This window comes from Silene latifolia, chromosome 9 (genome assembly GCF_048544455.1).
Source record: "Silene latifolia isolate original U9 population chromosome 9, ASM4854445v1, whole genome shotgun sequence".
Taxonomy (NCBI): domain Eukaryota; kingdom Viridiplantae; phylum Streptophyta; class Magnoliopsida; order Caryophyllales; family Caryophyllaceae; genus Silene; species Silene latifolia.
In genome coordinates this window covers 37,592,311-37,608,257 of record NC_133534.1, presented here as the reverse complement: position 1 = coordinate 37,608,257, position 15,947 = coordinate 37,592,311, and the positions used below count along the sequence as shown (strand labels likewise).

Here is a 15,947-nt window from a genome sequence, read left to right as displayed (position 1 = left end):
ATCTAGTGGCTAAGATTCCCCTAAGGCCCCAACTCACAACTCACCATAAGAACCAAAATCACCAAATCCAATCTCTATATATATATATATATATATATATATATATATATATATATATATACATGTTGGTATGGCTGGTGTTATATAATGATATTTTGGTGAGATTTTGTATGTGGTTTGATTGCACCTTATGTGAAACTTATGGGCCCAAATTACTCCAATTGAAAGTTATGGGGATTAATTTCACAATTGCACAAAGTTATGGGAATCAATTGTTGGGATTCATTAATCTCATTACTTTACATATTGAATATGTGAATAACTAATTTAGTCATAAAATTAGTTAAAGATCTTATGCATGCAAAACTAATACTCCCTCCAATTTCATTTATTGTTCCCCTTTCTTTTTGGCATAAGAAATAAGGGAATAAATTTGGACCACACAATACACATGACCCCACATCAAATTGATTTTGGACCACACAAAGTTGTCCAAAAAAAAGAAAGAGGGAACAATAAGAAAAATGGATGGAAAGGGAAAGAGGAACAATAAATGAAATTGGAGGGAGTACAAGAGTAAAGAAAAATCGGTTCCTTACATTTGTTGATTCGGCAATATGGGAACTAACAAGGTCACTTACCTTGGCTAGATCTTGAGCTTTCCTTATAGATGAACAAGATTCAAGTATAGAATCTCTCCCCAAGGATTGTACTAAGGAAATCCTTCTTAATACAAATATTAATTTTTGATACTAGAAATTAATATTTGTTCCTTATACTAATATTAAGTGATTACTACTTCTAGTAATATGTTAATAATATTAGAGATTTATGTGAGTTTATTAATTTTGTTCAACAACAAAAACTAGAGAGGTTTTTGTTTTTCTCTAGTTAAAACTAATAAGAATGAATTGGTATATAAAAAATACACTACTTCAGTGTATATGGAGGGGAGGCTATCGGTTTTGCCAAGGGTAGAGTGTCCAATGCTTGCACACATTTGTTCTTCTCAAGACACATAGTGTAGGGCTAGGTTTAGGTATATAAAGGACATAATCATTATGCCTAATTCTTAATTAGAGCACCAATTAAATCCTAAACTTACCCAACTCCCTCCACTCACACGGCACACCCATATAAAATGGGTCCATTTTAAGTTTTGTCAATTTGTTAATTTGTATTGTGTGACAATTGGACATGTTACTAGACATGTCATTTGAATAATGCATTTTTAACAAATTAAAAATCATTATATAAATGAAATAAATCACATACAAAATTAAATAGTAATTCACAATTACAATTACTAAAAATGGGTCATAGAATTATAAATCACAACTTCTTATATTTATCATAGGCAATTCATTCTATATTTTAATTGTTTCATAAACAATAATTTAATCTAAGCAATAAAACAATTCGATTACTTAGACTGAATCTTATTTAATCAAATTACAATAAGACACGTATTTATTCTCACAAAATCATTTGTTCAATTTTAAGGAATTAATTAACTTGTATCGTCATACAATTAATTAATTATTCAATTAAGAATGTTTCCCTAGAGGTATGACCTTAAGGGATCAACTTATCACCACCGTCACACGACAGTAATGTCAAACTCTATGTAACACCCCCATACTCCAAGTGCCTTACCAGGACCACTCAGGTATGAAGACATTACCATCTCGGTTGCCCGAGGCGATGATGATCATAAGACAATAACGAAACGAAGTTTAAATAGAATAACGTTAAGTGAAAGATTACAATCCGGAAACCAAACTGATAAAATGCGAATACATGTTCTCCAAAATCAAATGTCTAAAAACTAAACATAAACTTTGACAACAACGTAAGACTCTTCTAACTGCAGTGATGACTCATCCCAACTAGCCCATGTATCTCTATCATACCTGTTCAACAACTGCTCACCATCCCCGAATGGATCACCACAGTTTTTAAAACAATAAACGGGGTCAGTACTTATCACACAATCTATATAATCCAGGAATACAACAAGTACACAACTCAACCGTGAAATCTATCTCCGTCCTCGGTGGTAACCCCGGAATCTCCTCTGAAAATACATCTGCAAACTCACCCACCACTGGTATCTCCTCATCCGTCGGACTCTCTATCCGGTCATCTCTCACATGGCACAAGATCAGAGGACATCCCTTCCTCATATAGGACTTTAAGGTCACAGCTGCAATCAACTTAACTTTGGGTTTGACTAGAAACCCACGATAAGACACACTAACACCCTTAGGACCTCTCAAAGACACTTTCTTTTGATGATAGTCTATCTTAGGTTTATACTTTCCCAACCAATCCATCCCGACTATCATCTCAAAACCGTCTAAGGGAAACTCTAGCAAGTCTACAGGTAGGTCAACTTGCCCAACTATCATAGATATATCCCTGTACAACCTCCCACATGATACAGACTCACCTGAAGGTATAAAAACTTTCTCACTTACAGACTCATATACCCTCAAACCCAACCGTTTAACATGACTCGAAGATACAAACGACTGAGATGCCCCTGAATCAAACAAAACAAAGGTATGAATACCGTTAACAAGAAAAGTACCAGTGATAACATGTGTGTCGTCCTCAACTGCTTTCTTGTCCATCATGAACAGCTTTCCACTGGACTTCTGTCCACCTCCCTGGACAGTACTGGCTGATGTGGTCGACTTAGCACCCGACCCCTGATTGTTGTTGTTGTTCGTAGCTGGTCTTTGATAAGAATTACCGCCATTGCGGTTACCTCCACCCTGGTTACTCTGACCTCCCCGGTTAGACCATGACCCAGCTGGTCTGTTACTCGCATAACTCTGAGTCGGACCCTGAGAATAGCTCCCCTGAGCCGATCTCTGAAAAGCTCCAGGTGCACTAGTGCACTCATGTCTCTTGTGGCCTACACCACCACAGCTATAGCAAGTCAACCCCCAACTACCACTACCACTCACACGGCCACGTCCAAAGGAAGCCCCAGCACTAAACCCTGAACCAGAAGAGAACGCTCTAGCCTGATTGTAGTTGCCTTTCTTGTAGTTAGACTGGCCACCACCTTCACTCTCAGCCTTTCTTTTCTCAGTACCTCTTTCCCGAGCCATCTCCACCAACCTCTCAGCTCTCCCAGCCCTCTCATAAGCTTCCTTAACATCAGTAAGGACTCCCACCGGTAACTTGTCCATGATCTTGGGTGTCAACCCCCTCTCGAATCTCAGCGCTAGGTTCTCCTCACTCAAACCCATGTCCTCAGCATATCTAGACTTCTCATTAAACTGCCGGTAGTACTCAGTTACCGGCATGTCAGATGTCATCTTAAACCCATCAAACTCCTTCCTCAGCTTACTCCTCACATGCTCAGGTACAAACTCCTTCCTCATAGCTCTCCGAAACTCTTCCCAAGGTATGGCAGGTAGACCCTGCTTCGTGTACATCTCCCTAACACTCACCTTCACCTTATCCCACCATTCACCAGCCGCTTCCCTCAGGTAGAACGCAGCTTATTCTACTTTCATCTCATCAGGACAGTGTACCAGGTCCAGAATGTTCTCCATCTCACGATACCAACTATCAAGAATATTTGGCTCCCCGGTTCCCTTATACTCTTTTGGGTTGAACCTCGCTATGTAAAGACTGATCTTAGAGTGATCAATATCTTTATCCTTCCCCATTCTCTTTAGGGCGTCCGTAAGAGCATCTTGGTGCTCCAACATCTTAACTACATCATCGATGTTCATGCTCTTAGCTCTCGCATACAACGCGTTTCTCTTGGGTGACATCTTGAAACTATATAAGAAAAGGGGTAGATATAAACATACGTACTATAACCTCAAAACATTAGAAAAAAGAGAAAATAAGTAAATGACAATGGTTTTATATGACATGTAAGATTTGATCTTGGCCACTCATCTCTAATATAATCTAGTGGCTAAGATTCCCCTAAGGCCCCAACTCACAACTCACCATAAGAACCAAAATCACCAAATCCAATCTCTATATATAGAGGCGGGATCTCGTGAGTTTGGTTCTTATGGTGAGTTGTGAGTTTTGTGCTTCAAAATCTGAACCATTGGATGAGGGTATATACACGGCTAAGATTGAATCTAAATAAAAATAAAGTCAACAATAGATCAGAAATTTTATCGCTGCTCTGTAGCTTTATGCCTTTATACAACACAAACAATTCTTATTTAATTCAATCTTCATCCTTTCACTGACCCAAAATTTCTCGTTCCTGAAAATTCCTCATTGCACTTTCTCTCCACACATAAATCAAAATCCCCATATTCTCGAATCAAGAACCCTAATTTTCAGTCTCCTCCTAATTATTCTCTATCTCACTTCCATTTATCGCGATTAAAGTGATCGACAAACCGGAATAACACTCGATTCGACGGTTCCGATGCACGGAGCCTTGGTTGCTAGGTGTTGTCGAAAGCGGTGGTGCGAGTTAATGGTGGCTCGAAATGGTGGTTGCTAGGTGTTATCGAGCGGTGTTGTCGAGCAGTGTGAACACCAGCGTTGACGATGACATTAATGGCGGATTTGGAGGTGATAAAGATCTGATTTAATGTAAGTGTAGTGTCAATGGAGAGATGTGAGGAGGTGTTGGTGGATTGTGTTGGTGGATTCCACACGATTTAAATCAAATTATTTGTTTTGTTTCAGCTTGATGATTTTGATGTTGTTGCAATGTGATTCGTACATGGAATTGGTGTGTGTGACTCGGAATTGCAGGTTGGTGTCTGGTTGGTGAGCTTGTCAAAGACGAGTGTTGTTGGTATGCGACGATGACGAGATGGTGGAACTGCTGAGATATGAGGCATTGATTTTGGGATCTTTTTTGGGTTTCAATGGCCTTGCCTCATTCACTCCTTTCACGAAGACGAGTCGGGGCTCCAAGGCTCCTGATTAGAAGGGTGGATTTCCGAAGAGCGGACTCAAAACTCGCTAAAAAAATTGAAGAGACAGAAATCGGCTAGCGGTTATTGTGAGAGATTTGGAGTACCTTTGAGTTCCAAGTCATTGCTCAAAGGTGGCATACATTAAAATCGACGAGCATCGAAATTGAGAATAGTACTCCAATATAACACGAATAACACTACAATAACACCACAATAACACTATAATAACACCACAATAACACGGGAAAAAAAAGAGAAAAAAAAATTAAAGTAGTAAAAAAATCAAAGTGACACCGGAATAACATCACAATAACAGTAGAATAATAGTAGAATAACAGCACAATAACACGTGGTAAAAAAAAGAAAAAAAAAAATCAAAGTCGTAAAAAAATTCACGATGAATGAGAATAACATCACAATAACAAATGGAATAACAATAACAAAGACAATAACATATGGTAAAAAAAAAGAGAAAAAAAATCAAAGTCGTAAAAAAAATCAAAGTAACAGCAGAATAACATCACAATAACAGCGGAATAACAATAACATCACAATAACATGTGGTAAAAAAAAAAGAAAAAAATCAAAGTCGTAAAAAAAATCCAGGTAAAAAAAAAAGCACAATAATAGCATAATAACACGAGGTAAAAAAAATAAGAGTAAAAAAAATTCAAGTAAAAAAAATCCGGTACAAAAAGAAAAAGAAAAAAAAGGTAACATAATGAGTAAATTAAAGAAAAACATAAGAGAAAACAAAAATCAAAGTGGTAAAAAAAAGCATAATAACACGAGGTAAAAAAAAAGAGAAAAAAAAATTAAAGTAAAAAAAAAAAGTAACATTAGAAAAAAGAGAAAATAAATAAATGACAATGGTTTTATATGATATGTAAGATTTGATCTTGACCACTCATCTCTAATATAATCTAGTGGCTGAGATTCCCCCAACTCACAACTCACCATAAGAACCAAAATCACCAAATCCAATCTCTCTCTCTCTCTCTCTCTCTCTCTATATATATATATATACATGTTGGTATGGCTGGTGTTATATAATGATATTTTGGTGAGATTTTGTATGTGGTTTGATTGCACCTTATGTGAAACTTATGAGCCCAAATTACTCCAATTGAAAGTTATGGGGATTAATTTCACAATTGCACAAAGTTATGGGAATCAATTGTTGGGATTCATTAATCTCATTACTTTACATATTGAATATGTGAATAACTAATTTAGTCATAAAATTAGTTAAAGATCTTATGCATGCAAAACTAATACTCCCTCCAATTTCATTTATTGTTCCCCTTTCTTTTTGGCATAAGAAATAAGGGAATAAATTTGGACCACAAAATACACATGACCCCACATCAAATTGATTTTGGACCACACAAAGTTGTCCAAAAAAGAAAAGAGGGAACAATAAGAAAAATGGATGGAAAGGGAAAGAGGAACAATAAATGAAATTGGAGGGAGTACAATAGTAAAGAAAAATCGGTTCCTTACATTTGTTGATTCGGCAATATGGGAACTAACAAGGTCACTTACCTTGGCTAGATCTTGAGCTTTCCTTATAGATGAACAAGATTCAAGTATAGAATCTCTCCCCAAGGATTGTACTAAGGAAATCCTTCTTAATACAAATATTAATTTTTGATACTAGAAATTAATATTTGTTCCTTATACTAATATTAAGTGATTACTACTTCTAGTAATATGTTAATAATATTAGAGATTTATGTGAGTTTATTAATTTTGTTCAACAACAAAAACTAGAGAGGTTTTTGTTTTTCTCTAGTTAAAACTAATAAGAATGAATTGGTATATAAAAAATACACTACTTCAGTGTATATGGAGGGGAGGCTATCGGTTTTGCCAAGGGTAGAGTGTCCAATGCTTGCACACATTTGTTCTTCTCAAGACACATAGTGTAGGGCTAGGTTTAGGTATATAAAGGACATAATCATTATGCCTAATTCTTAATTAGAGCACCAATTAAATCCTAAACTTACCCAACTCCCTCCACTCACACGGCACACCCATAAAAAATGGGTCCATTTTAAGTTTTGTCAATTTGTTAATTTGTATTGTGTGACAATTGGACATGTTACTAGACATGTCATTTGAATAATGCATTTTTAACAAATTAAAAATCATTATATAAATGAAATAAATCACATACAAAATTAAATAGTAATTCACAATTACAATTACTAAAAATGGGTCATAGAATTATAAATCACAACTTCTTATATTTATCATAGGCAATTCATTCTATATTTTAATTGTTTCATAAACAATAATTTAATCTAAGCAATAAAACAATTCGATTACTTAGACTGAATCTTATTTAATCAAATTACAATAAGACACGTATTTATTCTCACAAAATCATTTGTTCAATTTTATGGAATTAATTAACTTGTATCGTCATACAATTAATTAATTATTCAATTAAGAATGTTTCCCTAGAGGTATGACCTTAAGGGATCAACTTATCACCACCGTCACACGACAGTAATGTCAAACTCTATGTAACACCCCCATACTCCAAGTGCCTTACCAGGACCACTCAGGTATGAAGACATTACCATCTCGGTTGCCCGAGGCGATGATGATCAAAAGACAATAACGAAACGGAGTTTAAATAGAATAACGTTAAGTGAAAGATTACAATCCGGAAACCAAACTGATAAAATGCGAATACATGTTCTCCAAAATCAAATGTCTAAAAACTAAACATAAACTTTGACATCATCGTAAGACTCTTCTAACTGCAGTGATGACTCATCCCAACTAGCCCATGTATCTCTATCATACCTGTTCAACAACTTCTCACCATCCCCGAATGGATCACCACAGTTTTTAAAACAATAAACGGGGTCAGTACTTATCACGCAATCTATATAATCCAGGAATACAACAAGTACACAACTCAACCGTGAAATCTATCTCCGTCCTCGGTGGTAACCCCGGAATCTCCTCTGAAAATACATCTGCAAACTCACCCACCACTGGTATCTCCTCATCCGTCGGACTCTCTATCCGGTCATCTCTCACATGGCACAAGATCAGAGGACATCCCTTCCTCATATAGGACTTTAAGGTCACAGCTGCAATCAACTTAACTTTGGGTTTGACTAGAAACCCACGATAAGACACACTAACACCCTTAGGACCTCTCAAAGACACTTTCTTTTGATGATAGTCTATCTTAGGTTTATACTTTCCCAACCAATCCATCCCGACTATCATCTCAAAACCGTCTAAGGGAAACTCTAGCAAGTCTACAGGTAGGTCAACTTGCCCAACTATCATAGATATATCCCTGTACAACCTCCCACATGATACAGACTCACCTGAAGGTATAAAAACTTTCTCACTTACTGACTCATATACCCTCAAACCCAACCGTTTAACATGACTCGAAGATACAAACGACTGAGATGCCCCTGAATCAAACAAAACAAAGGTATGAATACCGTTAACAAGAAAAGTACCAGTGATAACATGTGTGTCATCCTCAACTGCTTTCTTGTCCATCATGAACAGCTTTCCACTGGACTTCTGTCCACCTCCCTGGACAGTACTGGCTGTTGTGGTCGACTTAGCACCCGACCCCTGATTGTTGTTGTTGTTCGTAGCTGGTCTTTGATAAGAATTACCGCCATTGCGGTTACCTCCACCCTGGTTACTCTGACCTCCCCGGTTAGACCATGACCCAGCTGGTCTGTTACTCGCATAACTCTGAGTCGGACCCTGAGAATAGCTCCCCTGAGCCGATCTCTGAAAAGCTCCAGGTGCACTAGTGCACTCATGTCTCTTGTGGCCTACACCACCACAGCTATAGCAAGTCAACCCCCAACTACCACTACCACTCACACGGCCACGCCCAAAGGAAGCCCCAGCACTAAACCCTGAACCAGAAGAGAACGCTCTAGCCTGATTGTAGTTGCCTTTCTTGTAGTTAGACTGGCCACCACCTTCACTCTCAGCCTTTCTTTTCTCGGTACCTCTTTCCCGAGCCATCTCCACCAACCTCTCGGCTCTCCCGGCCCTCTCTCATAAGCTTCCTTAACATCGCAAGGACTCCCACCGGTAACTTGTCCATGATCTTGGGTGTCAACCCCTCTCGAATCTCGCCGCTAGGTTCTCCTCACTCAAACCCATGTCCTCAGCATATCTAGACTTCTCATTAAACTGCCGGTAGTACTCAGTTACCGGCATGTCAGATGTCATCTTAAACCCATCAAACTCCTTCCTCAGCTTACTCCTCACATGCTCAGGTACAAACTCCTTCCTCATAGCTCTCCGAAACTCTTCCCAAGGTATGGCAGGTAGACCCTGCTTCGTGTACATCTCCCTAACACTCACCTTCACCTTATCCCACCATTCACCAGCCGCTTCCCTCAGGTAGAACGCAGCTTATTCTACTTTCATCTCATCAGGACAGTGTACCAGGTCCAGAATGTTCTCCATCTCACGATGCCAACTATCAAGAATATTTGGCTCCCCGGTTCCCTTATACTCTTTTGGGTTGAACCTCGCTATGTAAAGACTGATCTTAGAGTGATCAATATCTTTATCCTTTCCCATTCTCTTTAGGGCGTCCGTAAGAGCATCTTGGTGCTCCAACATCTTAACTACATCATCGATGTTCATGCTCTCAGCTCTCGCATACAACGCGTTTCTCTTGGGTGACATCTTGAAACTATATAAGAAAAGGGGTAGATATAAACATACGTACTATAACCTCAAAACACGAAAACAGGCTGCCCAGAACACACTCGATTGAGTGCCCAAACCTACTCGATCGAGTAGAGGCTACTCGATCGATTGCCCCAACCTCAGACCCCAAACAGACCTTTTTATCTCTAACATACTCGATCGAGTAGCACAACCACTTGATCGAGTGACCCCCTACTCGATCGAGTGCCCTATATACTCGATCGAGTACCCAAAAACACGATTCTGGTTATAAAAACGTCGAATACCCACTCGATCGAGTCAGAGCCACTCGATCGAGTACCATGCTGACTCGTATATACTACTCGCATGCTATATCTCATATCCCAACATACTAAGCAACTTTATAATCTCGACATTATAATATAACTAAGCATGCGATTCTATACAACTCCTCATTCAATCAATAAAACAACTATTTCATGTTATCAAATGCCACATAATAAAAATCCATCATGCTTCTCTATTCAAATCAACATACATACACACTCCACCAATTCTTTGATGACAAAATCAATCTCCTACTACCAACATCCAACAATTCACGACGTACCTCGTTACGTTCACATAAGCTGACAAATACAACATATAACCTTGACACATACCCCCATGTGACCGGTTCAAAATTGTAGGGCGAGTTTGCGACTTTAGGACGTCTCCCAAGTCTTTGCATTAGCTCCTACAACCTTTACCTCGGGTTCATTTTAATTGACTCCCTATGTTCATTAGATTCATTGGTTACAGGTTTCAGGATTGTCGCTCTGATACCATTTGTAACACCCCCATACTCCAAGTGCCTTACCAGGACCACTCAGGTATGAAGACATTACCATCTCGGTTGCCCGAGGCGATGATGATCATAAAACAATAACGAAACGGAGTTTAAATAGAATAACGTTAAGTGAAAGATTACAATCCGGAAACCAAACTGATAAAATGCGAATACATGTTCTCCAAAATCAAATGTCTAAAAACTAAACATAAACTTTGACAACAGCGGAAGACTCTTCTAACTGCAGTGATGACTCATCCAGCTAGCCCATGTATCTCTATTATACCTGTTCAACAACTGCTCACCATCCCCGAATGGATCACCACAGTTTTTAAAACAATAAACGGGGTCAGTACTAATCACACAATCTATATAATCCAGGAATACAACAAGTACACAACTCAATCATCATACACGTACTCCAAACTCCATTATCAACTCCACAACTCCTGACTACACACTAAAGTGTGTAGCCCTGCCAGAGTGCCCGTCGCAACAGGTCACTCCACGCCGCCAGTGGCGGACCGCAACCGTTCCCACCAAATCCCCGCTCATCTCATCCGAGCGATAAACTCAAATCCATTAATGTGCACATCCGTTCTATGGCGGGTTCCACAGAAGGCGAATAATGGGCGTGAAGCCACTCCCGCAAGTGACTCCACTCAACCAGGGACGCGCCCCGAAGAACACAGACAGAAACAAACAATCACAACTACTATACAACAATCACCACCAACAACTGTCACAATACGAGTATGATAATATTCAACAATCACCAATCACAAACAACACATCATGTGATTAATACTGAGTAGGGAAATCCTACCTGGAATGCAATGCAATCAGACGGTCTCAACAGCTGATATCAAAAGGCTTCTTCTACGAATCCTCCTTCTAACATACGATCATACAATTACTACCAATCAAGAAACACAACAAAAACCCCCAAACCCCAAACTAGTGTTTAACCAACTTTAACAAAAAACCATAAAAACGGTACGTAGGTCTTACCCTCGATGCAAGGATCACAAAGATGAAAAGAAAGACGAATTCCGACCCTCCAAGCTCCGGAATTTGCAAATAATGCGATTGATGCGAACAACGTAGTTTGTTTTATCTTTTGAACGTAATTAGGTTGTAAAAGTGTTTTAAAGAAAGTGACGGAAGTTTATATATATTAAATCGCATTATTAACAAAACCCGACAAATCATCTCCCCGTAAACCGGCTACTCGACCGAGTAGCTGACATACTCGATTAAGTGACCCCCTACTCGATCGAGTATCAAGGTTACTCGATCGAGTACCCAACAGATCAGAAACTATTCAAAACTGCAAAACACCCTTACTCGACAGAGTAAGGCCCACTCGATAGAGTACCCAGAGACTCATAAAACCGTAGTATTACACTCTAGTCAGCCAATCATTACCGATTAATGTGGATCAGTTGACAATAAAACGTTACTTTCCCTTTAGTATTCTCAATATGAGATTTAAACATGTGGTCGCATTATTGTCGAGGACACATACTCCAACATCAATCACCACTTCCCCAGTTCCTCGTATGTAATTCATATTTTAGTCTCACGCATTTACTTGTTTTTCGTTAATCTTCAATCTCACCTAAATTCACGAGATTTTTTTATACATAAGAGTTTAAGTTTAAGAGTAAGCCTTATCAATTAAAGGTCAGGACAAATCACCAATCTCTTGAGTACTTAAAGTGATGTTTACATATTCCTTACCAATAAGGCTATATTTTAATTTTTAACTTCAATAACAATCGAATCCGATCCCTAACTTTAAGGTTAGAAAGTGGACTTTTTATTATTCCGTTCAACCCTTATAAGTACACTTATACTCCGTATTAGTAAGGTGTAACAGTTCAAATGGATATCCTTAAATTCAAAGTTGTATATGAGAAATAATAAAGAATAAAACTTTGAGCGAGTGAAAAGCTTAAATCATATAGGGACATGCATAAAACTAACACGCATATTACTAAATTCAACACACTTCTTCCGTAGTTCCGTCTTTTTCCGCATTTACCTCTCTTATTTCACACACACAAATAGAGGATAAATAATCACAACCCAAGAAATCCCAATAATCAAAAACTTTTTCTTTTTGCCGCCGTAAAAGTACTTAAATCACCCATTTAAATCACTGAATTACCCTTCTAAAATCAATACACTTACGTAATTAACCTTCTAAAGTCAAAACTATTACTAACAAATTAATTCCTTACATTTACGTGCTTCCTCATCGGACATAATTAATGGTTTGACGCAGCGGCGATGGCGACGACAACAACGATAACGATAACGATAACGATAATGGAGTGGCGAATCAAATTATACAACCAAATTTCCCTCAATATGGAAATTCATGAATAAATTGGAGTGACAAATTGAAAACTAAACAATCAAACGATTTAATTGCAAAATCTGGAAATTTAGAAAAACGAACAGGAAAGGGGATTCGTGTAGGGTATAGTAGTCACACGCGACATCCTCATGGGCCGCTCGTGTAAGTTAGACGTATACTGTAATACCCGTCCTTTTAGGGACCCGTTGACCGAACTTAGACGCATATCTTGACCTTCGGAAACCTTACGAGCGATGCCTTGTCACGGTGTGAGCGTTGGTTTGTGTGAGACTCGATCTAGCTGAGGTTACTCGATCGAGTAGCTTGGGAGCTCGATCAAGTAGGGGTCACTCGATCGAGTAAGTTAGTTACTCGATCGAGTAACGGGTTTGCACCGGGGAATTATAAATCGTGTTTTGTGAAACCGCAAATCATTTCCGCCTCTCTTCCCTAAACCTAGATGTCGTTTCTTCTTCCCTTCACCATAGTTCCTTCCATGGGAGTCCTTGAGGATGCTTATGCCATAGGGATGGGTTGCTTGAGTCGGGTAGCGGTCTTGACGCCGGATTTCTATGCGTAGGTATGCCATCGTCATCATCATTGTCGTTGTTGTTTTCAGTTAGATTTGTAGTGGTAGTGATAGATGTTTGTACTGTTTGTATAGGTGTATTGCGTGCTTGATTGATATCTTTTGGTCGGACGTGGAATCGCTGTGGTTGGATAAAGGTAGGTTCGCCTACTCAGTACTGTTGGTCGTCTAGAGTGTCTTTTGATGTGGTTTGGTTGTTGTAGTGTCGGTGTGGTTGATCGATTGTGATAACTGGTTGTTGTTGCGTTGTTTCATTTATGGTTGTTGTGGTACAGTTGATTAATATTGTTTGTCTATGGTTCTTGAGGTGAGTCCTCGGCTGAGTGGAGTCACTTGCGGGAGTGGCTTCACGCCCGTTGTTCGCCCTCCGTGAAACCCGCCATGGGAAGGGATGTGCACATTAATGGACATGGGTTTATCGCTCGGTATGATGAGCGGGGATTTGGTGGGTACGGCTGCGGTCCTCCACTGGCAGGGCTGGTCCAGTGGACAGTCGGTGACGGTGATTGGTTGGAGGAGATGTGATGTGTGTATGTTCTGTTGTGCCTGTGTTGTGTCTGTGGTTGTTGGTGTGTTTCTTTAGTTACTGACCTTGTGTGGCTTTATCTTATTGTTGGTTTCTGTTGTGTCTGCCGTGATCCCTTATGGTGAGCAGTCAGTCTTAGCAGGTTGTGATCTGGATGTTAGCTGGGTGCTTGGCGGGATGAGTCTTTCACGAGTTACGACAGAAGTAGTCCACATAGCTGATAGTAGTTTGAGTTGTACCTTTATATACATGTACCTTTAGTTTTGTTAATCACTATAATGTAACTTAATTGTTCTTTTATCGATACTTGATTATTATTGTCCTCGGACAACCGAGATGGTGTCGCCCTTATATGCTAGGGAAGGTCTTGTTAAGGCTCCTGAGTATATGGGGGTGTCACATATACAACATGGTTGAGTTGTTTAAATATTACGTCAGAGCCATGGACCTCTCGTGTGAAGTACACAATGACGCCGTCGATTTGTCGTGTGGTTTACACGATTTGCAAATGGATGTGTCGTGATGGATTGATGGGGACACGAACAAATCAGCCGGTTGTCGTGCTTAGGGCAGGATTTGACCGTGGCCTTCTCGCGAGACACGCACCAATGCTCCTTGTCCCACCCTTTACAGGTCACCAGAGCAGCTCAGAGTTAGAACCAAGTCTGAAACTTCAGTCCAAAGTTCAACTACAGTCCATAATTCTACGTCCCCTATAGTCCATACGCATGAGCAATAAATTTGCTATTAAGATTGGGAACTATTAATTTACCTCTTTTCTCGCTTGTGAATTATTGTCGTTCATGATCGAAAAATTTAGTGTTATGTAATTGAGTGTTAGACAATATTATGTAAATAATATTGTTATTTACTTACTCTTTATGTTAATATTGTATAGAGATCCTTTCCTTGTAATTAGCTAACAAGATCTCTTCTAGTTTGTATTTAATCACGTTTGATTATGAATAATAAGGAAGCAATAACTTCCTTCACGGTATCAGCTTCCTAGGTTTTCTTTCCGATCCTCTTCTCGCTTCCGTTCAACCTAGCCGCCGTGCCTCATCAACACGGTTTACCTTGTTCTTCCCTCTCCGACCTTACATCACTCACAAATCATGTCGGATAAGAAATTATCATTCCATCCGTCACTCGCCGTTAATAATATTAAGAACCATATCACCGTAGAACTCAGCATGGACAACGATCAGTATACTCTCTGGTCCGCGCTTTTCTTAAATCACGCGAAGTCCAATCGTGTTCTACATCATCTCATCACACCAAAATTTGGTGGACCGAAGCCACATGTTACGGACGCTGAGAAAGAACAATGGGAAACACTTGATGCTACTGTTTTTCAGTGGATTTATGAAACAGTTATCACTGATTTACTTGAAACTATCATCGAGGCGGAATCCACCGCAAAGGAATGTTGGGAACGTGTCTGCGACATTTTCCAAGACAATCAGCACTCTTGTTCAATAACTCTCGAGCAAGAGTTCTCGCACACGTCTATGGCGGATTTTGCTAATGCTTTGGCCTATTGTCAGCGGCTCAAGACTCTTGCTAACCAACTAAAGAACGTTGGGTCTCCTATTAACAATACTTGACTCATTCTGCGGATGGTCACTGGTCTCACGCCTGCCTATCACGGTGTCGGTACGATTATTCGACAAAGTTATCCTCTTCCTCCTTTCTATCAGGCACGCTCCCTGATTACCCTCGAGGAAGCCATATTTGCCAAACAAAACGCCACAAATGGCGGTGGCTCTGCTATGTATGCCAAGAATTCGGATGACTCTCCTTCTATTCTCGGACGTCCCCCTGTTTCACAAAGCAAAGGGAACAGAAAAAGTTCGGGTAATAAGAAGAAAGGTGGGGGAAATAAGAAAGGGAACAACAAAGGCGATGGCTCTCAGTCCGCCAGTGCTGGCAATCAGGCCACGGCCCCGACACCAGTTGTTGCTCCCTCCTTTCTTGCTCAGTGGCCAGGGCAATTTGCCCCGTGGTCATGGAACCCGTCACCCTGGGGT

General features: G+C 39.6%; 1 protein-coding gene across 1 annotated transcript; it reads left to right on the top strand.

The window, feature by feature from the left end:
- Nucleotides 1-15,032: 15,032 nt before the first annotated feature.
- LOC141600881 (uncharacterized) lies at nucleotides 15,033-15,524 on the top strand. Its single transcript, XM_074421140.1, has one exon. It carries the CDS (start codon nucleotides 15,033-15,035, stop codon nucleotides 15,522-15,524), a length of 492 nt encoding a protein of 163 aa, XP_074277241.1.
- Nucleotides 15,525-15,947: the final 423 nt, after the last annotated feature.

Coding starts and splice junctions, on each gene's coding strand:
- LOC141600881 (XM_074421140.1), top strand. CDS start 15,033: ATGTCGGATAAGAAATTATCATTCCATCCGTCACTCGCCGTTAATAAT.